The 27,797-nt window shown below is 37.8% G+C and overlaps 1 protein-coding gene across 1 annotated transcript in view; it reads left to right on the top strand.

The window, feature by feature from the left end:
* The window catches only part of KCNK2 (potassium two pore domain channel subfamily K member 2), a 109,286-nt gene that overhangs the window by 64,602 nt on the left and 16,887 nt on the right, over positions 1–27,797 (top strand). The window contains exons 5-6 of the mRNA XM_072858354.1: positions 15,991–16,151; positions 19,451–19,637. Of these exons, the coding sequence (XP_072714455.1) occupies positions 15,991–16,151; positions 19,451–19,637 (348 nt within the window). The remainder of the gene's footprint in view (positions 1–15,990; positions 16,152–19,450; positions 19,638–27,797) is intronic.

The following is a 27,797-nucleotide window of genomic DNA, read 5'->3' on the forward strand; positions in this document are numbered from 1 at the left end:
GGTTCTAGCTTATGCAGGTCTAATCTCTGGTAAAAAACCTAAATATATCCAGCTTTTATAGGATATTGTCTTAGGAACTGTGCAGAGGAGTGGTACTGCAGTCAGAGCCTCTGGCTGAGCTCTGGATCCTGGTTTCATTTCTGGTCAGAGAGGTTTTAATGGAGCTAAATTCTGTGGGGCTCAAGAGTTTGTCAGCCTTCTCTGAAGGGGGTGTTGTGAACGGAGTGTGGGAGCAAGTAAAAGAAAGCTAATTCAGTAACCGTGGGTGAAAAAACTTCTGCCTTTTTTCTTTCTGCTGTTCACGTTCTCCCTTGTTTTGAGCCTCCTCAGCCAGGACATCTCATGTCCCTTGGCTAAAAGATGCAGTTTCCTCCTTCATGCTAGAAGATATCAAACAACACAGGGGTAGTGGTAGCTGAAGCCAGAAACAGTTATGCGGATAGTAAGATCAGGGGACGGTGAGTGACCAGGCCTATTCTTTGTGCCTGCTTAAGAAATACAGTGGGGAAAAAAAGGACACACTCATGTGGCTTCCCTGAAGAAGAGGAATGGAGTTAGCAGTGTGTCTGGTTTTCTTTTTGTACATGAGCAACATGGAGGAATTTTAAATAGCTGATTTTGTTCATCAGGGAGCTCTTCAGGAAGAAGCTGCATTGTAATTTATATTCTTAATTAATTTTACTACATGACTGTCCAAAGGCCAGGGTATATATCCAGTTTTGTGCTCTGGATTTTTTATATGTACGACGATTTTGCAAGGAGATCTTTGTTCTCAAATCAGCTTGAGAGCGGTAGGTGTTAAAATGAGTGACATAGTAAAAGGCAAACATTAGCCACTTTGAAAAATGTGCAACTTTTTTTGTCCAATCCTAAAAATTTGATTTGAACTTCCTTCACTCTTATATCACTTGCCCAGTTTCTCCTAGTCTTCCACCATTGTTACAGGCAGGCCTGCATCCCAAAATACTGATGCCAAATAAGAAAATAAATTAATTTTTTTTGTCGGCTAAATGCTGCCATGTGCAAAGATGATATACTGACTGGAGAAAACTTCTGGTTTTGAGGATTTTTTATGGGGAATCCTAGCCTAAATTTTTCAATTGAGTGTTCAGTTTGTGTGGTGGTTTCTAGATTCTCAGTTCATCAAATTATTTTAACAGTGCTGTGGGAAAGACTGGTTGTGCACTAGATGTTTATTAGGACTCCGTAGTGTTTACCGAGAGTTTGAGTACAGGGTCGTATGACACAGCTGAGGCACACAATGTAGTCTTCAGCTGAAGAGGGCTGCACTGAAAAGCTCTATGCCAGCTTCTGTTAAACACAGAGTGTATTTCTCCACTGCAGACATCAGATTTATAATTATTTTTCTTTTTTTTTTTCCCCCAGTTCAACTGATATATGAAAATGAGCATCTGGAGGCTATTGTTCAGGATAGAAGAGGTAGCATCAAGTGGCTTAGTCATATGCAGTAGACTTTTTTTAAGATGTGCAGAGAAAGAATTGTGGTATATAGAGCCAGTTACTCTCTCTGTAGTATTGAACACACTTATTTCCAGTTCACAGTATGTACTTTGCCTGGAGAAGAATTGGGAGGGGTGTTACCCATTTCGAGATGGTTAAATGTAGCGTTAAAACAGTTCTAACTTTCTTTTTTTGTCAATGCACATCTAAAATATACTTAATCTCAAGGGTAGATTATTTTTCTAGACATATCGGTGGAAAATTGTTATACTATTCTTGTAGCTGATTTGTATTTTTAATTGGCAAAAATCTTCTCAAGATAAGGAAGGTGATTCATGTGTTTCATGATCAACATCTTATGTTCAAGTATTTAAGCATCTCATCAGAATAGATAACCTGAAATTTCACTTCCAAAACTCTGTGTCCAGTACATGTTTTTTTGAGGGTTGTTATGTATCCACGTTGAGGATTCTGATTTTTAAAATTTGATTCCTTTTTTGCACTTCAAGAGATATGAGACTGGCTCTTTGTATGCAAACTCATGATTTGGTCTATTTTCATTATTGTCTGCATGTATTTCTAACCTGTATGTGTGGACCCTGAAGGCAGAAGCATTCAAAGCTTAGTCTTAATATCTTTTTGGAAGGGCATTTCTTTACTGAAATAAATACACCAATATGCATTCATAAAAATAACTGTTACTGTATTTCTGGAGCATGTTGACTTAGTATAAGCTAATGTGTGGAGCAATTTTCTTGCAGTGAGGTGCAAGAAGGAAAGGCACATCTGTTGCACCTAATTAATTTTTTTTGTGTGTGTACGCTGCATTAATATAATTGAAGACACGAAAGAAATAGGATACTATTATGTTGAATCTTTGTATATTCTCTGCGTTTCCTGAGTGTGGCTGCATGTGAGTCCTATGTCTACTTATTTTCATAATGGCTGTTCCAATTAGAGACAGCTTTGGATCATTCAGCTCTACTTCTGTGGCTTCCTCTAGAAGGCACATATAACTATTTTATTCTAGTAGAGAAATGCATTTAGGAACAGTATTTCTTCTGAGAATAAGTTTCATCTGTAGGTATTTCATTGAGCATTTATTTCTATTCAAAACTTTTTCTCTATTTTGACTCTTCTGAACTGTAGAACTAAGTGTAAATTAAATTTACATAGAATTTCTTAGAAAAAATATTTCTAGTCTGATTATTCATAATTTTAATGTATTTTAATGTATGTAGCGCTGTAGTATTTAGCTACCAAGTAACCTAAATTGCCAACAGTCCCATCTGGAAGAACTGTTATTGCCATTCATTCACTTACAATTCTTGCTGTATGGGATGTTCCCCTTTTTTTGTGTGGTGGCAATACACTTTTGTTATGTTCTGAATACTAAAGTACTACTTTAGACTGATTTCAGGAACTATAGTATGGAAAACCCTTAGGTCCCAGAGTTTCATCCTTTTGATTGGAGCTAATGTATGTTGGACCACAGAAACACTTGCAGTTAATTTTGTGGCCTTATTTGGGGGGAAAAAAAATGTGGTGCGTAAGTTCTTTTGACTTCAACTTTAACACCGGGGATGCAGTAAGGATTTCAGTAGTGTCTTAGTTGCCAGTTGAGAGCCTGAAGATATATTTTTTTTTGGTGTGGAAAAACTTAAAATGCCAGATGATAAATATCGTAACATTTGTACATGATCACTTAAAGAAGGGAATCAAAAGACTTACAGTAATGAATCCCACTGAGTCTTTGGGCATATGAGTAGACATATGATAATTTAGCTTTCGTCTATTTGTGGTCTGTTTGTGTGTAAACATAAAGAATTCATTCAATGGTTCTTTTTCTACCAAGAGTCAAAGCTATACTGAAAAATTAAAATGGCAACAAACAATTTATTTCCCATTTTTGTGTCGACAGATGAAACTGAGATACCAAACTGACACAGATTGCTCTTACAAATATTTCTGGTCCCAGAAAAGAAGTCCTGGTTAAAGCAAGATATAAATCGTTAGGCTTCAGTTTGATAGCTTAATTACTTGCTGCAAAATTAATTGTTATAATTGGAGGATTATGGTGTTCTCTTGAATGAATAGTGTCCAGTAGAATCAGATGATTGTAGTGTAAACAAATTAATTTAGGCTTTACGAGTGGGATTTTTTAAAACATTCACTGTTTTCCCAGTTAGGTTCCATTCTGGTTGCTTGAGGAAAATGAGATTCTGTAAGCAAAAGCAGCTGGAGTTACAAAATGTTTTCAGTAGTAATCTTTCCATGATAATTCCATATAAATTAAATAGCAGACAATGTATTTTGTTTACATATTTGAACACAAACTAGCTACTCTATTTGCCTTGTTCAAGCTGAATGTAAAGAAAGTAATAGGGATTGGAGAAAGGAAACATTTTATTTTTTTGTTTCTTCTGTTTGTGATTGATTGTTATGCAGGCTTCTGCAAAATTAGCTGTTGTTAGCTGCCAAAAAAATTGACGAAAATAATTTGCAGCATTTGGCTTCTTATAAATCCTTCAACATAGACAGTCTTGGTTATGTTCGTGTGATTTTTCAGGATCATATATTCCTAAATAAAACTGGAAACCTTTGGAGGGGGTAGACAAAAGTATGATGAGTAATACTCTTGTATTAACCTAGACTCTTAATGTCTGGATTTTCCCGTTGTCCCATCAGGACGGTATATGAAATAAGCACAAATACTTGTTCAGGATGGAAATGCTTACAAACAACAATTTAGTAAATATTTGTATGAACAAAAGCTATATAAGTAAATGTAAGTAAAATAAGTAAGTAAATGTAAGCTAAATAAGTAAATGTATAAGTAAACACCAGTTCAGATCTTCAAAGACAGTTTATGAACAGTGCTGCAGAGTATTTGTAAAAAAACCCTTCTAAATATTTTCTGGCAAATATTATTTTCTGTGTGAAAGGGCAAAATGCGTTTTAAGAAAATGAGTGCAGATTTATTTCTCTATACAGGATTTTTTCCTGAAATGTAGCCTAGGGAATTTTAAATTCCATGCGTATGTGCTATGTCAAACTGGAGTGACTAACATGGAATTCACAGCAGCTAAAACATTGATGAAACTTTCCCTATAACTAAGGATGCGTCTGAGCTACTATTTGCTTATTTCTGGTAGTAATGGAGTGGTAGTGACCTTTAGTGAGGCTAATTAACACGTGTTCTCTTCTGCAATGCATTTCAGAATGCTATAATAACAACAAAGAAATTAATATCGATATATGCTATCTGCTAAAATACTATTAAGAATATGACTCTTCTTACCTCCATCTTACTCTTTTAGTTTTCAAGGTTGAATAAGGGCATGGGGTATACTTTAATTAAAGTAGCTGTTCTCTTCTCATACCAGGAATAGTCCTATTTAAAAGTCATTAAGATTTACTGTCCTTAGCTTGCATAACTGCTGTGCTCTCTGTATCTCTATATGCTTTCATGTTTTATGGGAAGAGAAACAATATTATTTTATTCAGGAAAAGGTTTTCCTTGTCTTTCAGTTCAAAGAGATATCATGCTTTTGATGAAAAGGGAGCTGTTGCTTTTACAAGACGTACTGACACTTAAAGGGGAGACAGAGAAAAAAGTAAATTGAGGCTTCTGGGTTTTAAAACTGGCATACGGGTGAAGATGTTTGTTCCAAGTAGGAACTAGATCAAACCTGAGTCCATTAAACCTAAAACTTTTATTTATATTGCAAGACACCAATATACACTCCCCAGAGGTGATGCTCTTTCCTGTTCCGACTCCATGTTACTGTTTGGCAGTGGTAACGCAACCCAGGACTTCGTTTGCTTCTGGTATCTTTCCTGGGTCATCGTTTGCTTTCATGTGGGCCGTCAGACACCAAAGGATGGAGAAACCAAAGGACTTGACCCTGCAGGGTGTGAAATGCCCTCAAGTAGTTTAGATTTAAATAGGACAGCAGGCTGATAGTCTCCACAAGGATCCAAGGTTGGGGAATACCTGGAGGCCTTTTGGGAAGGCTGGGGAAGAGACAGGTCGTGCCTTGTGCCTCACAGCCATGATGGAGAGGAGCACTAAATGTTTGAGCTGGTGATCTGAGCTTTTTAGATGTCACATTCTCAAGTTATTTTCCTGTTGATTTTCCTTTTGCTTAATAAATAAGTATTTTTTTTAATTCTTAGTTGGTGTGCTTGGTCTAACTGAGACTATTTCACACCTGCTTTCAGGAGACTATACATATCCCGTAGTCCAAGCAAGACTCAGAGCTGTGTTTGTAGAGTCAGATGGCTTAGTCTACACTAACTTAGCTATTCATATTCCAGCTCAGGGCTTTGAAGAGTAGGGGAAGAAGTGAAATAATGTTTGAGAAGTATCTTTACACATGGTTAATTTTTATATGTATTTATTTTAGTGTTTCTTTCCCCCCTGTGAACTGAAATGCAAGATTATATAAATTTCAGACCTTTAGCTGAAAGCTTTATCCTCTGTCTCGTGAAGTATTCTGTCCCGTTTTGAATTATTTTCCTATGTGCAGGTGATGTGATTAGAGACTTCTGAAAGATTCCTCTTGCTTCGTAAAAGAAAAATCATAGTCTAGGTATTTAAAAGTAAGGTGCAAAGGAAATGATTGCTCATGATTTTGCTGCTTGCTGAAATTCCTGTCCACTGTGAATCACATTGGCTTCTTTCAAAAGCAAGCTGGGCATGTAAACCCAAAATATTTCAGTGTACATAAAGCACAAACTTTGGAATTTATTTTGCACTGCCTGACAATAATCATTTTAATGGCTTTACAGCATGCACAGAGACAATTTTATATTCAATTACCGCTCTGTTAGGAACTTTTGGTTAGAATCACAAACTCTTATGAGAAACTTATCTTTATTCTTTTCTATAGAACCCCATCTTTAGACTGCTCTCTTTGCCAAAGAATCAAGTGAGACTCTCCCGTGTGATAGCTCACCAAGTAGCTTGGGTGAAGACATGGAGTTGTACTGAGGGTTGGTAGGATGCTGGTGAGCCACGGAGTGCTCATCTTCCACTGCCTTCTGCTGAAGCACTCTCACTGCAGAGGAAAAACCCACACACCTGCATAGTTTTAAGTCACTAAAAATTGCAAACTGTGGAAGCAGAAATTAGTTCTTGCTCCTTTGAAGGATTTCAAATATTTTTGCAGTCTTGTAATTGCACTTTCTTCAATTGCTGGGATAATGACATTTTAACAAAAGATTTTTGATATACAGTGTGAAATTCTGGGAAATTGAAGAGCTGGTGACAGCATGATTTCCAGGACTGATTTCTGCCACATCATGACAGTGTTGAAAATCAATTGAAAATCTGTTAAGAATTTCATTTGACAAAGTATATATATGTTTGTTCATCTTTGCAGATGTATATGCTGACAGAATGAGTATGCTTTCAGGTATTTAAATGTTACCTGAATAGAGATAAATTTAAACATTTTTAAAGTTAAGCATGTTACTTGCTTTGCTGAATCAGGAATATAACACATAAGTAGCTAGAAGCCAAAATGTGAAGTCAGTAGAAGTTATTTATACATGGGGGTTCATTTTTTCTGGTTTTAAGTTTTCATGTTAGTCCTAATTGTAAAGATTGCTGCAGGGGGAAAAAAAAAAAGATAAATAGGAGAATGACCTCCTACTTTCAGATATTTGATGGTGAGCCTCACTGACCAAAAAATTATCTCATTTTCTTTTTAAAGAAGATAATACTATGAATAAAAATCTTATAGCTTTTTCTTTTAGAAACTTGGTAGTGTTCTCTTTTTCTTTTTAACGTTAACTCTTTTGAGGAGATTGTGTTTCTTAATATGCTGGTATATGTTAGGACTAACTGCATCAAGAGGCATTTTTTAGTAATAAAATACTCAGCTATTTGATATTATGTGCAAAAGAACGTGTGTGTGTGTGTATATATATATTCTCTTGAAGGGTCCTCCTTCCTATCTGCCTTACTAAGATGAGGCAATTGTGTAGTTAGATAAATATGTGCAAAGAAGGAGGTTCTCTTTCCTGGAAGTCTCCTTGCCTCCCATCTCCCCTGGACTGCTCTCTCTTCCCCAGAATTTCTCTGCTTAACTCTGATTCAGGGTAAATGATCTGGATATATGGGCTGTGTATGTGTAGCTTATAAGCAAGAATAGATACAGGACATACAGAAAAAACTGATGAGGCAAAATATTTGCATTTTTGAACACTGACCTGGTGAAAGGTCTCTTAAGGTGAAATGGGGTGCATGAAGAAAAGTTTAAAGCCACAAAGCAAATTGTAGCTTAATTGTAGAAAATTGTCAAGGTACCTGCATTCATTTTGGCCAGTTGTATCAGCTTAACGGGATCTGAGGTCCGAGTCTGCTGATTGTAGGATTACGGGATTGTTCTTGTTTTAAATCTGTGACTTCACTGAAACCAGGGTGCGTTTACAGAATACCTGTGCTGGCACAGAACATGTTTCAGAGGACAAACTGGATGTCCTGACCTCTGGGAATAGCAGTGCTCCTAGAGAGAAAGGGCAAGTGCAGGAGTCTTGACGTATTTTAGCGGTTCACATCTCATTTGTTGCTGTAAGTCTGCCATAGTCCTTAATTTGCTAACACTTTTGCTACATTTTATTATTTGTAGGGAAGACAGAAACATGTACAAGCAGGGTATGGTTTAACTCCCCTGGAAAGCACGCGGGTTGCTTTGTACTTGGGATGGAGAGGCCAGCAAGAGCTTGCTTTACCCAGCACCAAGAATTGCTTTATTTGTAAACAAAAACCCAAACCTGTTTCTTCAATTACTTATAGGGAACAAAAAAGAAAGGTATTAAAAGAAAGCTTCCAAACTCTAGAAAAGAATTATTTCAGATCTCCACTTAAGTCACAGTGTCAGGAAAATGGTTCATAGATTGTTTTTGTCAGTACATCTAAAATTCACAATTCTCGTTTTTCTGTGGATTACCTGTATCCATGTATTTTATTCACACATTGATATTGTTCATGACTTTGGTGCAGAACAAGTGTCACTTTGTCACGTTTGATACGTGTTTACACTTGATAAGAATATGTGGGTAGTAAAAGTTTCATGATATTGTGAACTATTAACTTTTTACTTTAAAGTACATGATGTTTTTGCTAGCTGTGTTAACCAGGCATCTTGCTCCCATGGAGCAATCTCGCTTAAAGGAAAAAAGCAAGTGGGAGTTTTCGGGTTTTGGAGATGATTCAATTTTGCTAGAATAAGAATTAGAGGTAAAATGAATGCAAGCAATAACAACAAAAGAAGAAATAACTGAGAAAGGGACAGAAGTTCTACTACTGATGAGAAGTAGATGCTCTTCACTGGGCAAAGTGACAGCTGAATGAAATGAAGAACCTGTACTGGGAGGCAGAGCTATCTGAATTGATGGTTAAGCTTTTAAAAGCCTTTTAACAATTATTACCCAGTTCCTTGAGAAATTGCCTTAGCAACTGAATGTGAGTTATTGAATACTGCAACAGCTTCTGTATCCATACAGAGACTTTCCTTACAATGCTCCTTCACCTCTCCAGCACAGCACTTTGACTTGAAGGAAACTTACTTTCTATGAATATTTATAGCCTGTTCTTTTAAAATAAGTTTTATTGATTTGATTACTGCTCCCACAGAACACAGATGAAAAGAAACCACTGAAAGGACATCAGCCTCTGTCTTGTCAATTCTTGAATATTACACATTTTATTAATGTCAGTCTAGGTTTTCCTGTTATTATTCCTGGTTGAAAAAGAGAAGTTATACCTTATGGTAATTGAGAGGTTTTTTAATAAAATGTCTTTTTTTCAGGCTTGAGCCAGAACATTATAACCTTCAAAATAATATCTTGACATTTCTGTGACAGAGAATTATGGATTAGTGTTAAAAATCAGAATTTTGTAGGTTGGAATCCAGATAATATGGAAGGGAGTGCTGTGCTGAGGAATGATATTAAGTAAATAGCAGTACTTTGTGACAACATCATTCCCAAATCACTGACTAAAACTAGTAAGAGAATTGGCTTCAAGAAACTATAGTGACTAGTAGAGAAATTACGCCTAACTTTGGTAAAGCCGAGATTTTCAGTTTCATAGTAGAGCGCAGTTTAAAACAGAGGTGCCTTCACCTCTTTGTTATTGCACAGGGCACTTCCTTCAGCAACATTCATGTGGCAATTTCATCAATTGCATGTACAGAGAAGTATTTAACTTTTAAATGGAAGAATTAACTTGGAGGAGGAGCATTAGCTGCATGCCCATAACGAGATCCACAGGCACCAGCTTTGTGAGCAATGGCTGTAAGATGTAGTTATAGTATGTGCATGTGTGAAAGAATTCATGTGTCTGTGTAACACAGAAATATTGTGCTTTCACTGCAAGGGTATTCATATTCAATTTATCCAAGTATTCAGATTTGCAAATAGTCTTTGTCCTTATTCAGCCTTCAAATTCTCCTGCACTGTGTTCAGGAATATATGTGCATGCGCATATGCATGCACGTGTGCCCTGACAGAAGGGGAGTCCATAGATTTTGTAAGTATTCACAACAGATTTCTGTGTGGCCTCGAACAAGCTTTCGAAACAACCTCGAACTGAGGTTCTTTGAGGACTTTAGATGCCAAACTTTCCCTAGTTAAGGGTCAATGCAATGTGATTGCATAGTCCTCAGCCACAGATTTGGTGTGAGTTACAGACCTAAATGATACAGAGAATTTTGGACTTTCCTTCCCTCTGTGCTTCAGTTACCTATTTGTAAAAAGGGGAATAGGAATTTTCTAGCTACTTAACAATGTTGGGAGAAGTCACATGGAAGACTGAAAATGCCCTTATACTATTACTAACCAAAGCCATAAAGCCCCATGAAGTATTTATTTGTAAATATATATGTATATGACACAAGTATATGCAAGTATATCAAACTTTGGAGTGTAGGACAGTGTTAAGAAGAGGAAATGAAAGGGCATCAGTGTAAAAATGCAGATGTTTCCACACAGTGAACATGAACGTGCGAGTTTTAGTATTTCTGCAATGTATGCAGAGATTTCCACATAGCCAGTATGGGTACATATACTGCCTTTTTGTTTAATGACTATGTCCAGACCATTATTTACGCTAAAAGGGATATCTTATTTATCTATGAATAAGTGCATATCTTTGCCTGGGCACTGATGGGCAGGCATGTATTTAAATGCTAATCTCCTGAGCTCAAATGGCAATCCAAAGGGAGAAAGCATCTTAGCTACTAGAAATTCAGCGAGGTACCTTTCATAAAGATTTCATCAGATAGCTCCTCTGGGCCTGGAAAAAGTATCTTTTGATCTCTTAAAATCAATTTGACATTCAGTATCAAAACACACATATGCCCTTTGAAAAAGGTAATCACCGTAATTGAGCTGCATAGTCAGGGTGGACGTGAAGCTACGGCAATACTGCCGACAGTAGCACACAGAGTCCGGTGGCTGAAGGCAAGGGCACGGCAGCTGGTTCACCTGGCCCCGGCCTCGTGGCATTCAGCAGCAAGGAGCTCAGCCTTTCCTCTGAGGCTATGCCATCTTCTCAGTATCAAGTTTCTGTAATCCATTTTTGTGTAATTAAGGGTGTGCGTGTTCACCAAGTCGTTTATCTTTCAGTATTGAACTGTTTCATCAATTGCCCACATATCCAAACCTACAGCTGAGAGTAGTTTCTCATATCTCAAAATATATGACATTATTTCAGTATAATTTTCACTTTGTTTGCTACCTGATGAATGATGTCTTGTGTAATCTGAGGTATGTCAAAAACAGTGAGAAAACATTTACTGGTATTTGAATTTACATTTTCTTGTTTGGAAAGAAAATGTTTCAAACCTTCCCCAGACCTTTCAATCCCACTTGAGCTATTTGATATAAATGAATCATAAGTGGTGACACTCTTTTCCAGTCAATTTTGCAAGTAAAATCTAGTCCTAGAACTCTCAAAAGCACCTATAATCTCTCACATGAGAAATACTTAATTGCAGCCAGCTAGTTTCAGTAGATGCCCTGCTTTGTCTAGGAATTTTCTGTGAAAATATATTCATTTGGAGTCTTCATTCTTCTTTGAAAATGTGGATTTAAAAGAGCTTTCTGAAAGACTGAGATACCAGCTAACTAGAAAGCAAAGGACTTTTTCTCTACTTAAAACAGAAATTAGATTTTTTTTTAAAGTAGTTGCCAATCTTCCTTTTTATGAAGGTTTGAATGCAAAGGCAGTCTCCTGTCTCATCTGAAAAAAAGTGTCTTGTCAATTGTATGAGAATTTCTAGCATTTCACTTTTCCATATTTGCAATATAACCTATTGTTTGTCATGGGGGGAAAAAAAACCCACCTAGAAATTGAAACTTCAGACGTTGTTTTGCTGAAAAGCAGTAACATATTTGTAGTTATCAAAGTTACTATTTTCTACTTAATAGCAAATCTATTCCAGATGGAAAAGTTAGACACTTTCGTCCTCAAACAAATATGTCCCGAAAAGGGGGCATGAAAATAAAAAATATTCCTATAAAGTCTCTTGGGTTTTTTCTTTTCATTTAGCATACCCTTGCTTCCATCTCTATAGCCAACCAAGGGGACTGAGGTTCCCCTTGAATCTGATTTGAATCTTGGAGGCTGTAAGGGCTTTGGAGCTGAAACCATGGAATATGTTATTTTGTTGAATGGAGCAATTAGTTACAATCTATTTACAATGGCCTTTTATTTTTAATTCACTCAGGGGTTACTGGAAGCTCCTTCTAAAATGCATTTCTTGTCCACAGCTGCTTGTCAGAGACAACATATTCTAAATGCACACAGTCCTTTGGGCATTAGAGGCATGCTAAGCATTTAGCAGGACATGACAGGGATTTGGTGAACCTAGGAGGCAAATCGTGCTCCTGGTTATGAAAGCGAAGTGAGGGGGTGGATTGGGGAAGGACAGTCTGAAAATGGTACTGACATTATCTTGGGTGAAACTGATCCCATTCTGCAAGTTCAATTTTGTACTCTGTACTGTTCATTACAGACAGTGTTGGTTAAAAGCTCTTTGAGGGAAACTTTCCGATAAATTTAGTGAGTTTAAATCAAGTGCTTAGCTATTTCCCTGTTCAGAAACAAGTGTATTGGTTGTAACGGGGAACCAACTGGTTCTAGAAAGTCTCCTTTTAGTATAACCAGAGGAAGAGGAAAAACTGCATGGGACTGAAGATGTGCAGGGTGACCGAGGTGCTGAGGCTGCCTGTAAGATCACGGTGTGTTCCGCTCCCCACCTCCTCCAGGCAAGCAGCTCAGAGGGAGGGAAGAGGCCGCAGAGAGCGTGGTGTGATATGGCTGATTGCCCGAGGGTTCTCAGTGAGCAAGAGAGTTGTCGGCAGACTTTATGCCGGCCTCTGGAGCAGAAGTGGAAACTCTGAAGCAACAGCCCCGTGCCAGGGAGCTGCTGCAGGGGTGCCGGGCGTTCCTGCCCTGCGTATGGAGACCGGCTGTGTGGTACGCAGGGACATGTGGTGGCATTCCCGTGGCTGTCTGCTCCTCTCCAACCACAGCGCACGAAACGAAGTTTTCCTTTGGTTTTACCTAGCAGCAGGATTCTTCTGACTTTTTTTTCTTTAAAGAAAGGAATAATACTTTTCTGAGACAAAACCCGCAGGAATTACATCAACCATATGAAATATAAATACATTTTTCGCTCCCATCGCATAAATGATGGATTAGCTTTTCACTGGAGAAACTGAGAGTAGGATGTAAGGACGATTTGTGTAACTCACGAAGTAGGCTGTGGTGTACAACAGCAGACTGTTATGAAACATGACGCTGTAGGAAATATGATTAATGTGAGATGGACACCCCTTGGTAGATCAATTTGCTAAAGTACATGCACTATCATGAGAGCGCGATGGTTTGTGTTATGTGCAGTGAGCATCTGGACAGAGAGAAGCTACTACCTGTTGGAGTATTATTTTATCCGGTAATGTGTGAGTTCTTTAAAGCATAATTAATAATACAAGACCATCTTTGTTGTTTACGGAAGAAAAGCATTTGTCATTTTTCAGGATGAAAAGCAAGAATTTGTGAGTGTAGAAGTGAGGTACCATCCTCTTCTTGAGCAAGACATGACTCTGATTTAGGGAGGAGAATATATAGAGCTGAACGTGAACTTCTTGTCCTCATACCGATTAGCAGCAGATGAGAAGCATGCCCCAGCAGCAATTCTCTCTGTAATAGCTGTGGGATGCATGGAAAATGCCAGTTTACATTTTGAGGCTAACCGAGTAAAACTGCCTGCTTGGCATGTGTTTCACTGGCCTGGTATTTTGTCACCATTATGAGACACCACTTTTGTAGAGCAAGTGAATACAGTTCTTAAACCAAAAAAGGGAGAATGATTTCCAAATCCCTTAGTACGAGTTTTATATATCTGCTCTATCCAGACCCCTGATTCTGAATTGCATTAAGACCCCTCAGGAATTACACGCTGGCAACTGTTCCAGCTCCTGTTGATGCATAAACAGGCACACTTATGAAAACAGAGTAGCTTGGATCTGTTTGTCCCTTTTTGGTTGGTGATGAGCTAATTTTATTTTAAAACTCAAGGGTCTTTTCTGCTTGGTGCATGAAGGGACAGAGTGAACTCAGTGGAGCTGAAATTTCCTGAATTATAATAATCAGTAATTTTAGCCCTGGCTCTGGGTTAGGGAAGGATATAGTAGGTTGGACTAAAGGCACTGTGACTTTATTCCGCTTGCCTGAGACAGACTTTTTTGTTGTATTAGTGCAGGGAAAGCTTATGAAGTTGGAGGACTCCATGACCTGTCATTGATGATGTTTCCTGTAATTTTGTCCTTTATGTTTAGTTTATTAGTCATGATTTGGGGAAAATATGAACTTTTAACTCTTTTTTTAAATCTAAGTGAACTCTATCAACATGGCATTTATTGTTTGCACAATTACTATCTGGTAACAGATATTAGCGCAAAATATCTAGGAGTAAAATATATTCCCAATGTGATTTACTTTTTCTTTAATGAAGTTGAGTGAGGGGCAGCTTTGTCTCCTGTGTACTGAAAGGAAAAAGTAGTTTTGACACAGCTTTGGTGTAGCTTACCTACATGAGAGCAGAACCTAAAACTAAGATAATAAGTTTCACAAAGAAAACCTATATTTATGTTAAAACAACATGCTCAAAATAGTTCAATAAAAATTCTGATAAATAGGTAAGCTATTCATTAAATGTGCATTGCATTGTGGAAGCTTACAGTCATTGTGTGTAAATGCCAAGCTATTTTGAAAAGAAAACTGACATTGCAAGTTCTCAATACAGCTGATAAAATTTGTCTATCAGCTTTTTCACATGAAAATTGGATTTTCATTGAATGATTTTTGTGTATGTGAAAAGTATCTCTCTTACTACTTAAGACACTGAGAAACAAGTTTCTTAATTACTTGCTAAAATATTTTGCTTTTTATTTACAAGTTTTTTCCTAGAAAAAAGGTAACTTTTTCAAAAGGCTTTTGTTGAATTTCTCCATGGAAAATAAGCCTTTTTCTGACAAAAGGCCTTTTTTTTTCCCCGGCCAAAATAAGTCTTTTTCCTTCAAAGTGCACACTGTGCTGAAAAGTGAAACCATGTCAATAATGCTGGGGTGTGACTACAACTGCCCCACTGCTCCCTCAAAACATTGAGAGATCCTTTGGAGGAGAAAAACCTTTGAATTGAAGCTGAGGACTGATGTTCATGAAACTTGTCTGTAGGGTTCTGCTGACCTTGGGCAAATCATTAAAATACTAGTCCTGGGAGATGCGTCTGAGGGCGTTTCTCAGGTGCTGGGCCTTGTGCTCTTTGTATTCCAGTTTCTCCGTTTTAAGTGGACCAGCAGGAACAGAGCTATCACAGGCATGCTGGGGTGCTCTTTTACACAAGCCAGTGAAGACAAAATGATCTCCACTTTTGAATGGACAGAGCTGTGAACTGTAAACTGTTTCCCTAAGCTTTGTTTGCAACACTGAAAGAACCAAAGCCTTTAATAATGAAGACTCTAAGCAGTCCCATTTATTCTGTTTTGCTCATCCAAGTGGCTTTTTTTCAGGCTGCTTCGCTTTGAAACACAGCACATCTGAAGGAAAATTGTATCTTGTTTACAAGTGCTGCAGCCTGCCAATTACAAGTCCAGTAATAGACATTTCCAGGTAGCAGAGGTTAAGGCAAATCTTAACCAATTGGTATTAACTACGTGTAGTAGATGAGAAAAGATGTCATTTATTTAAATGATAAAAAAAAATATTTCTCTAATGGGAGAGTTTTTCTTCTCCACGGTATATATACAATATATAAAAAAAATTGGTGAATTGTGCAGCAGTTTAATTTTAGCTCAGAGGATTATATGACCTACACTGTCATTTGATTTTTCATAATGTTTGCTGTGTCATATGGTTAACCTAATAGGACCTGTTTGCAAACTGTCCTTTTAAAATGTGTAATGTAATATATGTAACTCCTTAAACATCTCAAGTTGTTTGTAATTTAGGCTTTGGAAACATCTCCCCACGCACACAAGGTGGAAAGATATTCTGTATCATCTATGCCTTATTGGGAATTCCTCTGTTTGGTTTTCTGTTGGCTGGTGTTGGAGATCAACTAGGGACGATCTTTGGGAAAGGAATTGCCAAAGTAGAAGATACCTTTGTTGTGAGTATGCTGACTGCCTCGTTTGTTCTTCATGCTGCTCATTGTTCTGAAGTTAACAAGTGAAACAAAAAGTCTGAAAAATAGGGTATAGCTCATCATTGTAACCAGATGTCTAGCAAAAGGTAGGAAGAACTTTGCAAAGTCTGAACATGTAACTGAATATTGTTAATTGAGAATTGGATGAAGCCCAACATTTTCTACAATAATTATGGTTGGGAAGAGGAACAAGACCCAAAACATTTTATTTTTGCTTTGCCTTTATACTCGTAAGCTTGCTGTGATGTTTACCTTTAAAGGTTGTCGTATAGATTGCGGTAGGAAATCACTGACTCAGAGATGGAAGAGGGGAGCTGTAGGGGTAACGTGGAAATTATTGCTGCAGCTTTGAGTTGATTCACAGAAGACCTTTGGTGTCTGAGCCTAAAATCACAAGTCTTAAAATCTCTCCTCAGATGTCATCATACCAGAGGAAATGCTTAGAGCCTGTAGGCATCTACATTTCCAGATTTACGGGTCTGTAGGTGACTAAAGCTTTGGGCATTCACAGGAGCAGGACAGCCTAAATGGTACAGAGCCTGTTGGTGTTTCCCTGACATTGGACTCCTCTTTGTGTTCTCCTCACTAGGCTGTAGGATGTTTTACCGTTTCAGGTATTTTCAGCCTCTTCTGCTGAAGTGCTTAGCACAGCCTAGAGGTTCATGCCCTTCATTTTCTTTGGCTACCGGTCTTTAAATATTCATGCAAAGTGGCACAGCTTCAGTAGAGGAAGAGACCTGTCAAACAGACTAGAAGCTTGTGCAGATATTGATAAAGTTCAGCCATAGCCAGTCCTTAACAAACAAATGCTTTGAATTCTAGCAGAGGAACTTAATTTACTTAACTTAATCTGTTTCACACACAGAAGAGTTTATTGAGGTTGTATTTTTACTAATGCAGTTATTAAAAAAGTATTTACTGAGATTTTTGAAGCATAGAATAAATGGCATAATGAAACAAATTACTTATTTAGGTGTTTTACTAACCTTTAATAAAATGTTGTAGGTTTAACTAACATTCAAAACACATATGAAATACTATTTGTCTTTTGCTATGTAGAATATGTCATATCCAATGAATACTTAGTAAGCAGCCTGACTTTGTAGCTGTTTGTATTAGCACTGCAAGTGTTAGAAGCATTGTTTTTCTGCAACAAGCCCTGATCTTTTCTATATAGGAAGGGTCTGCCATGGCTTTATTTTTGAAGTAAAGCAAACTGGAGCTGTGCTGAGTAGTCTTACGGAATAGGTAAATACAAGCTTGAAAGGTCTTTAAGAAAAGGCAGGTATTTTTGACTTTGAAACATCGGTTCAAGTGCAGACAAGTTACTGTTGAATAACATCCATTTCTACTGAGATTTGCCTAAAAAAGGCAAGAACATTCCCTAAGAACATTTTGTTTTTATCCTTTCTGTTTTTTTATCACTGAATTTTATTTTTTGTTTAAAAGTATGAAAGATTTGAGACCAATTTGTGTGTCTCTTAGCCTGTTGCTCATAGGGATAATGGTTTTCCTTTTTTCATAATGGATGTATCCCTACAACAAGAATGTCCCAACATAAAAAGCAGCATCTTGCCCTCTTTTGTCAATCTCTGAATGAAAACACTGATCTATATGTTGCAGGCTGGAACACTCCCTTGTTCTGTTTACTAGTTCTCCAGAAGAAGAACTGGGAGATGCTGATGGGTCAGAGCAGGGAATTTCACGTTGCCATTACCGAAACTACTACTGTGATTTGAGTTACAAAAGCTGGACTTCAGTCATGCTGACTGTAAAACATAGTTTCCATTGGCACTAAACTTAAATGCAATAAAACATGTATCATCATGACCAGTCTGATTTCATTTTTGGTCTCCTTTTGTGAAAGTTTTCGGTTTTGTGCTTGCTTACTTCAAGTTGAACCGACATGCTTTGGATGGATGTAAAACTGTACTGAGAGGAAAATTGTCAAACTGGCAGGGCATGTCAAATGGGACTTTGCAGTGGTCTGTTCTAGCTTTGGTACTGTTAACTTTCATTAATAGTTTACACAACAGATAAAGGACTTTGTTCATTAAATCTACAGATTATCTCAAGATGGGGAGAACTAAAAGTTGGAGGACAGAATTAGAATCCAAAATGATCTTGAAAATTTTGAGAAGCAGTCTGAATATATAGGATTCAATTCAAGAAAGACAAATTCAAAGTATTCTTTGAAGGAATAATAAAATATGAAATTGCATGTCAGGAAACAGTTGTCCAGGTGCAATTTTGTAGAAATGTTCTGAGGACTCCAAGGGCTCATAAGATAACATGGGTTAATTCATGCCGCTGTGAAAAAGCATACGTCATAGTTAGAATTATAAATAGGAGTGTAAATAAATAGATAAAGCATAAGAAAGGATCCTCCCATTCTATTTTGTGATATTTTTTTATATCTAGTTTTGAGTACAACACCTAATGAAACGTGGATTAGTTGGTTGGAGCCAAGTAACGAGAATGGATGGGTGAAGAAAGACTGGAAGAAATGAATTTATTTGGTCTAAACAATATATGACTGAAAGAAAACACCTGTAAAAGTTTGCTGGAAAGAGCAAAGTAGCAATTTCTTTGTTTGCCTTGCATAAGACAATAAATAGTAGACTTAAACTGAAGGAGATGAGATGCAAGTTAAGCATTAGGAAAACTTTCTGATGACAAGAACAGTTAAGCATGATAACATATTGCCTGGCCAGCAATGTATCTGCAGTGGCTTAGTTGGGTTGTTTTTGTCTTGGGGCAGGATTGGAAGAGGTGGTGTATTCCTTCCAGCTCTATTTTTGGTGGTTCTTTTTGGCCAGTTACTTGATTAGAGAGAACTGCATGGTTAAAATTCACCTTTTTTTATTCAGTTATTTGTGGATGCACAAAAGTAGAGACATCGCAGGTGCAAGCACTACTTGAAGCTCACTCAAGTATCTAGCCCCCACTCTAAACTTTAGCATGATCAGCTGTTAATATTAATGAATGCTACACGTGGCACTCACCCAGATCAGAAACCTGGCTGCAATGGAGAGTCCAGCCCTGCTCCGCATTTCCTGCTAGCAAATGTTTCCTAGGATAGTCATGTTTGCTTTGAAAACCCTTTCAAAATAAAACCCTTCTTTGATTTTCCTGTTTATTTGAGAATTATAATGCACTGTCCTCTTGAGCAATGTAGTGCTCGCTGTGGGTGATAAGTGCTTATGTACAGTGGTGCCATTTTATTAACGATGGGTTTCCTCTCTTTCCCCTTCCCTTTCCAGAAATGGAATGTGAGTCAGACAAAGATTCGCATAATTTCAACAATAATATTCATACTGTTTGGCTGCGTGCTGTTTGTTGCTCTTCCTGCAGTTATATTCAAGCACATAGAAGGCTGGAGCACACTAGATGCAATTTACTTTGTGGTTATCACTTTAACTACCATTGGATTTGGTGACTATGTTGCAGGTAAGATTTTCTCATAACTCTTTTATCTTATAGTATTTTGCACAGTGATATATGCTCTGCATTTTTGTATTATTTTGGGACAGACATATCTCTGTGGTGGTGCCTCTCTCCCAGTTTTACCCTTTATCATTCTTGTGTCAGTGCACATGAGGGGGCCTGCCCTCATCTTGGATCCTGGGGCAGGCTAGAGACAGGAGGTGGGACAGTGAAATGCATGGTGCCTGTCTCTGCATACTCCATTTTTTTCTTCTCCTGTACTGTTAAAAGATGCTTTACTTAATTTTTAGATAGATTTTTTGTTCTTGCAGATTGAGTGAAGTGCAAGAATTAATACAGTATTTTAGTCTGCTGAATATATTTTTCCCGCTGGAGTCGCTTAAAATGTCTCACCCTGTGAAGTTATATGACATAGTTTTTGTGTGCATCTCTTAATTTCAAAGTGTTATTCCAGAGCTCTGTTGCTGCCATTGAAATGCCTCTATTGCTGTTGGATCCTGCTTCTGTGCTTTCTTTTGTTTGCTATGTACACGTTTGTCTATGTGTGTTTTGTAAGGTAAGGAGAAGGTTTAGCACAACCCATAGATCACGTGTCCAACTTTTATGGTTCTATTAACCTGGGTTGGATTGGTTGCAAATAACTTTGACAAACTGAGCTAAAAAAAGCTTGGGCCAGTTCTCTGCATCAACTTCTTTCTTGGAAAGGTGTTAGAGGTGTTAGACCACTTCTCAGAATAGGACTGAGTAAGAATATGTTGTCTGTGTTGAGGAGGTGTATTGGTCCAAGTCAGTGATGTGTTGAGGTGAGGATTAGAAATTCAGAGCTTTGTGCTCTGAGTCCACGACTTGCTTCTTCAGCCTGATCTCATGCGTCTCCTGATGCAGTACCATTATCTCTCTCTGTCATGAGGTGCCTCTTTCCCACCCCTGAACTCTGTGCAAAGCAGAGGTAGCTGAGAAAGGTAGCTGAGAAGGGCAGCAGTGCTGGGCTACTGTCAGTGAGCTGCGCTGCTGGAGGGAAGCGTTTCTAGCAGACCTCCACGTGGTGTGGGCTCCTCCTGTGTCCCATCTGTAGGCATGGCTGTTCCATGAGTCCAAGTGCACCAAGGCGAGGGCCTCAGGCTGGGTAGCTCCTCCTAGTGATTTGCAGGCCTGCCTGAAGTTTGCCTGGATGGCAGGAATGTGACTGGTCTTGTCGCTGGTGAAAATTTTCAGGTTGGTGAAGTCCCACAGGGACCTCTGAAGTGTCTGAACTGTTTGGCATATTCATAAATGATCTGGGTAAAATGGGGGGAAATTTAGTTAGTGTTGAAGATACTAAGTTATGCAAGCTGTTTAAAAAAACGAAGGCCACATGAGGAGTTGCCAAAGATTCTTATAAATTATAGAACGGGGATGTAAAATGGCAAATGAAATTTATTTGGACTTTCACATAGTTTTGGTTTTCTTGATGTTTCCGTATTTCTTTTGAATGTATCTCACTGATTTCTCTCTTTCCCTTTTTCTTTCCCGTATTGTTTTTCTTATTTCCACTTTGTCTTCAGGAATTTGTGATTCTGGTCAGATTCTAACTAGCACCAAATAAAAAATTTATGCTGTTTCCAAGCCAAGAGTCTGGGTGTTTTAGACTTTCGTTCCTGAGGGGTACGTGTATGTCAGGGAATAAAAATAATAGTGTATAAAGGCCTGGTTATATTTACTGTAAAGCATTACGTGAAATGGCCCACTTGGCTCTAACTAGAACACTGAGTACATTTGTCATTACTCTCATAAATCTCCATGGATTTTTCTATTTGTAGACCACTTGATATGATAATTTGTTCCTCCATCATGTCTGTTTTTTAATTTCACCAGGAAACACTTTCTCTTTCTACAGAATGTCCTTGTATTACACTGTTCTGTAGCTTATGGCCTTTTATGGCTCACTTCATATAGGTATTTTTTTATTTTAAAGTTCTCCTGTAAATGCATGATGTCAAAATGTCATGAATGTTTTCTCTTTTCTTTTAGAGTAACATGCACAAGACTTGTCTTTGTATTGTAATATGTTATTGACTTAAACTTTCAGTGTGTGGGAATTGGATTTGTACTTGCAGAGATGATGCTCAAGAGAACAGGGTTAGATGACTAACTCCATCATAACTGGGAGGTTAACGTTACCACTGGACTGTATTTTGTCAGAGATGAAGTTGACAATATTATCATCTTTCTGTGGACTAACATACTCAGTTTCTGGCAGATAACTTGAAGGATTTTTCAAAGAGGTCCATTTGTTCTCTTGTCATTCCAGTACATAATTGTCTAGTTAAATAAAAATTCTGAAAAATAGGTAAGGTATTCACTGACTGTGCTTTGCATTGTGGAAGCTTACAGTCACTGGTGTGCATAAATGCTAAGCTATCTGAAGAAAACTGACATTGCAAGTTCTCAATAGTGCTGATAAAATTTGTCTTAAGGGCTAGTCTTCCTTATTAATTTTGAGGAAGTATGCAAAATCTTTTGCATGCTAACAAATTAGTAAGTTGTCTTTATGATATTTGGTTTGCTTGTTTTTCTTTTAGGTAAGTCATAACTAACATGCAGACACTAAGGGGCATTGATATTTTTGTGGTAGGCTTCACCTAGAACACTCTCTCCTTGAAGTTTAGGAAAGCAGAGTGTCATAAACAGAGGCGAAACAAGCATGTAGAATTAAAGCATGTAATGCTGTATAAGGCTGTAGGAGAGGTTGTCATGATAGAATATGGGTATTGCATCTGAAGTGGTGGCTCTAGAGCATGGTGTTCTTGGTTCTGGTTTGTCATGGTGAGGCATGCAGCAGGCAGAATGATGCTTCAGTCCACTTAGTGCCTAGATGGCCATGCATTTGGAGAAAAACTCACATTGGCATTAATTTATTCCTTTCTGATTTTTCCTGGCCAGAAAGGCATGTTTCTTAAATAATACTTAGAGTGAAAATTACCTTCTTCCACTCAGAATTATAGTCAAATCTAAAGCAGAGTTGTGGGCAGTGATATTCCAATTTGCAATTATAGTGGAATGAACTCTTTTAGCAATAAAAATAAAACCGGCAATTCTTGTAGCATATTGGAGATCCATGGGATATTTCATGATTATGTGTCAGTTTTGGCTCATAAAGTTCCCTCAAAAATCCAAAATTCCTAAATATTTGAAAACTTCCAAATATTCTGGTAATTTTTTTCTGGGAACTGTCATCCCAGAGGAAAAATCATAAGGTTGCAAGCCCTACATACAAATGTCATGGTTGTGATAACATGTGTATTGGGGTTAAAAGAAACATTTCTTACAATACCTGTCATTTTTCACTAACATGGAACTCACTGCTTTCTGGCACCACTGCAGGTAAGAGCTGAAGAGAAGCCCTGAAGAACTTTTAGGAGGTAAAGGAGAGAATGTTTCTGAATAGCTGTAGCAAAAGGGAGCCAACAGAAGAACTTGAGATTCAGGAACGTAATGGTGTTAAAGGCTGTAGTGCAGGTTGTCATATTAGAAATTCTTGTCCAGTTCTCCAGAATTTTTATACAAGTTTCTTCTCATTTGTACTGGAGACCAAGTACTCTGTTCCCAGAAACTACAATGCCAAAACATCCCCTTTTGTACTCAGAATCTAGGTTGCTATTTGGAGCCTATAGAATTTTCAGCTGCAGTTTCCACCAGCAAGAGAAGCCTGAAGGCAAACATAAAAGACTGATCGCTCAGGGTGCATGCAAGGAGGGAAAAGATGAAGAGCCCTTGTAGTGCATGTTCAAAAAAATATATGAACAGTATTCCAAAAACCAAACTTAACGTTTCTCTGTCTTATGAAATGGTTTGATTTTTCTAATTTTTGGCGGAGTTGCATTTTTTTTTTATTTTTGTAGGGAAATAAGTAATTTTTTATAATTGAAGGAAGTGTATTGCTGTAGCTTTTCACAAAAAAAGGAAGTAAAACTGTGCTACAGCCTGCACTGTCTTATGAAAATCAGGACATAGTCAAACATCCCTTTTCTTGTTTTCAAGAGAAACCACTGACTTTAATATGACATAAGAAAATCCAGCCAATATTATGAATATTCTGTGAAAGAGAAAAGAAAGATCTTTTCATGTCAAATGTGTCATTTTTTTAGTATAATGAAAGATATTATTGGGTACTAAAGTTAGCACTGAGGTACATGTATACGTATAACATGACAATATATTGTTCATATGTACAGATAAATCCTTTAACTGCAGTGCAGATTGGAAGGTATAGTCAAATATTTCTAAGGGAGTTAATCTAACAGGTTTCAAATTGAAATTAGATGAGATGTCCAAAACTTGACTGAATTAAGTAGAGGTCAGAAATATAAATAGCACATCAGTAGTCTGTTCCACAGCAGGGCATAATGATGAAATGATGACCTAACGTTACGCTGTAATCAGTCCAATTCAACAGATCACAGAATTTTGCAAGTCTCACTTTAAAAATGTATTCTAACTCTTTTGGGTTTTTGTCTTTTGTTGGTTTTTTTTCCTTGTTTGAGCTCTGATTTTTAGCTTATTGCTTCTTTACTGTTTTGGTCTGTAACTGAATTTGGTGTATTGCCACTGTAATACAGATATCTGGGTCTGCACTGTATTGCTTGGCCTGAGACCCAGTTTATAGAGTACTGAGATATTTTAGACTCATTTAATGTCACCGAACTAGAACACTTCATCTGGTGGTCATAGCAGCCCAGTTGGTCTGCTGTCACTATGTGATCTTACTTACTTGTCAGAAAGACCTCTACAGAAATAAATCACTGTCATGGCAAGCAAGAGGTGTGTGTCGAGCATCCCGTAAGAGAGCTGTGCACTCTCCCACAGGCTTTGTGTCTGGTTTTGGCATTTGGAAGTGCTCTTTGCCACCTCAGGACTTCACGTCCATGGTAGGGGCTGTCTGGTGTGAACCATGCAGCCTGCTTTAAGCTTAAGTCAGCGTGCTGTCTTGCTCTATTTCTGTATAGGACAGCGTGTAAGGAGTGTTTTATAGCTGTGCTTTGTGTTCTGAAGTAGCTCTTCATTTTCCACTGAGTGGCATCAAGTAAGTCATATGGCCTACTTACATTCTCTCTTGCAGACAGTGCATGTTAACTTGTCCCAAGCATGCTGCTTTTCCACGTCTCCGCATAAGGTAGCCTTTCTCTGTCCCTTTTTGCAGTCCTCAGAGGTAATTCCTTTCAAGCTGCAGGGCTGAACCTCTGTATTTCTTTGGAGTGGGACAAATGACATTTCTGGATGTTGCCTGGCCATTTCTGTTGCCTGGCCATTTCTGTTGGCCAGGTTTGTCACAACGGGGACGATGGACAGCTACTCATTATTCTGCAATTAAAACTGTCTTTGGATTTAATCACATTTCTATACCCAGAATAATTTGTACTGCTGATAAAAAATAATAAAAGCAGTTCCTGGTTTGAAGGGCCAACTTTTGAATAACCCAGAAATTTGTGCTGGTATGGAATTAAGATACTCAACGCCAATAGCACTTTCTATTCTCTACTTCTACTTTTGAAGCAAAAATGCAAAGAAAACCAGACAACTTTAGAGAAATAATTGCATGTTTCTATTTTGAGTCAGTTAGCTGCTGGAAGAATGGGGAAAAGAGTGGCAACAATAAAGAAAATTATTTACTTAAAATGTACTTGTTTTATGTAAATAAATTAAAAATACATATATTTGAAAGCCTGATCCCTTAGCTGAGAACCAGAATCTGTCCTAATGCACCCCTGAAATCTTCTCTAATGCCATCCTTCACTAAAACACAGAGCTTTTCACCTCTGTAAGGAGTATGTGTTTGGACCATAAAACAACCTATGCCTTCCAAAGTGTTGAAAATCGCAAATAATTTAAAAGTTGTTTGGCAGATGTAAGAGTGGTGGCAGCAGCAGTACAATAGCCTGTGATGAAGACAGATGGAAAAACTCTTGATTTCTCATAGGTTTCAAGGGACTTTGGATCAAATCTTTACCACAAAACATCTTGGTAATAAACTGTGGCTGCTCTTGGTAAAAGATTATGGCAGTGAGACTTCTAGTTAAAGAGTAAGCGCACTCCAGTTGGGAGATATATTTCTTCTTTATTGTGGTTGGAACATATTTCAAGTAGAGGTCAAACAAAGTTGGAAAAAAGTTTTGTCCCTTGGCCCATGAAATTGGTTTTGCCAAGCAAACAACAAAACTCAGCTTCTGCCTTCCCAGTGTTTTGCTTCCTAAAGGGCTATAAAAAATAATCTGCTTTGCAAAAGAAAGATGATGGCATTATTAAGTAAAAATTATGCTATGAAAAACCCATGCAAATGTATCATGTTGATATGCCTTTTACAATGTTACCAGTAAAATCATTAGATGAATTATCTCGTGTACTTCAGTACAAATACATTTACCTATACATACTCATACCCAAATACATTCATACCCATTTATGTGAATTCAGTAGTTAATGAATTCCATTTACTTTAAATTCAATACAGTTGACCTTTGATCATGTTTTCCTACCAGTGAAATCCTGTTTAATTACATTTCCGGGTAACTGCATTATAGCACTCAGTGATGTTTAAGCATCACAGGAGACAGTAGTTATCGCAGGACAAACATCCTTAGGTATGTCTCTCTCTCCCTGGTATTCCATTAAATTGAGACCTCACCTGAGGAGTCCTTGAAATTCAGAAACTCAACAGCTAATAAAGATTTTAGCTGTTAAGTCTTTTCCTAGAGGGCTGCTGACTGTCCCTTTCTAACTTTAGGAAAGCTGAACTCCTTTGGGCATGGCTAGATGGAGCCATCTCCTGGCCAGACAGTAAAGAAAACTCTTGATTGAATATGAATGTCTCCTAACTCCTGCCCTGGTAATTAACCTTGCTGTAAACAAAGTAGGTATAAACTGTGAAGGAAATGCTCCCTGCAGACTCGCAGAGTTAGGTTCCAGTTTCAGTTTATAAACTTAACACACCAAAAATAAGAAACCATCTGAATGGATGCTTTATATGATGCTTTCCTGTGTATTGTATGAACAGCTGGAGAAGGTGGTGAACCACCAAGCGTGGTTCATCACTAGCTCCTGATAGAGCAAAGGCATGGTGGTAATCAACCATTTTTTGAATGACAGCAAATTTTGGGTGAATCATCCCTAAAATCCTGGTTTACTGGATTGACATGAGCTGGATGATGTTAACAAATTACTTCATTTCTGATATTTTGCTTGTCTTGGGCTGTGACAAACTCAACCCTTTGGTGGTTGGCTGTCTTCTGTTCCAGATTGAGCCCTGTCTTCTACCTCACTTGTGACTGTGCAGGTGTCAAAGTATATCCATTTTTGCAGTGTGGATTCATCTCTTCGATAGTTGAGTATACCACTACAGCTCAATGGATTTTATTCATGAACGGGCTTATTGACATGAGAACAACAAAATTTCTGTCTATGAGGGCTTCCATACAAAGATAACCATCAGTAAAATTCTTTGTTATTTGCATGTAATCTTTGTGATGATTAGATAATAACAGGTAGGAAAAAACATTACTCTTCATGAGAGTTAATCTTGTTATTATAACAAGGTGCTTGATATTTTGGGGCAAATTTTGCTTTGACTGTTTCAGTACAGGATGCAGATACATAGAACAACATATTATGTACCCGTACAGACTACTTTAATGTGCCTGAAAAGATTTTACTGCAGAGTCTCTTCAGTTGTGGGCAGACACACACATCAAACTCCTACTTGCAGCAACCCAAACTAGGAGCCTGATTTTATTTGTTGTAACACCACTGAATTGCAAGTTTAAGGCTTCTGTTTTATTGTACTGCAAGATGTGAAGTGTGAGTTATTTTGTGTTGTCAAGAGCTCTGGATGAACGTAACTTCTTTTGTGTGGAAATAAGGCATCTGTTCTCTATAGCTGTATTGTACCTGAAAGCTCCATTACAGACATCTCTGAAATGTATCCTTTTTTACTTTAACACTGGAAGGAAGGAAGTGACTGGTGCTTACGGCAGTGGAATTCAAAAAAGCTGCCTTCAGCTGACATCTATTTTATCCAACTTTATTTGAGTATGATCAGTTCAGCCCAAGTCCCTGCACTCAGGTTTCCTCCTCTGCAAAACGGAGATAATAATGTTTGCCTACCCAACAGGGACATTTGTTAATGCACGT

The sequence above is a fragment of the Ciconia boyciana genome, chromosome 3, assembly GCF_034638445.1.
Source record: "Ciconia boyciana chromosome 3, ASM3463844v1, whole genome shotgun sequence".
NCBI classification, from domain to species: Eukaryota; Metazoa; Chordata; class Aves; order Ciconiiformes; family Ciconiidae; genus Ciconia; species Ciconia boyciana.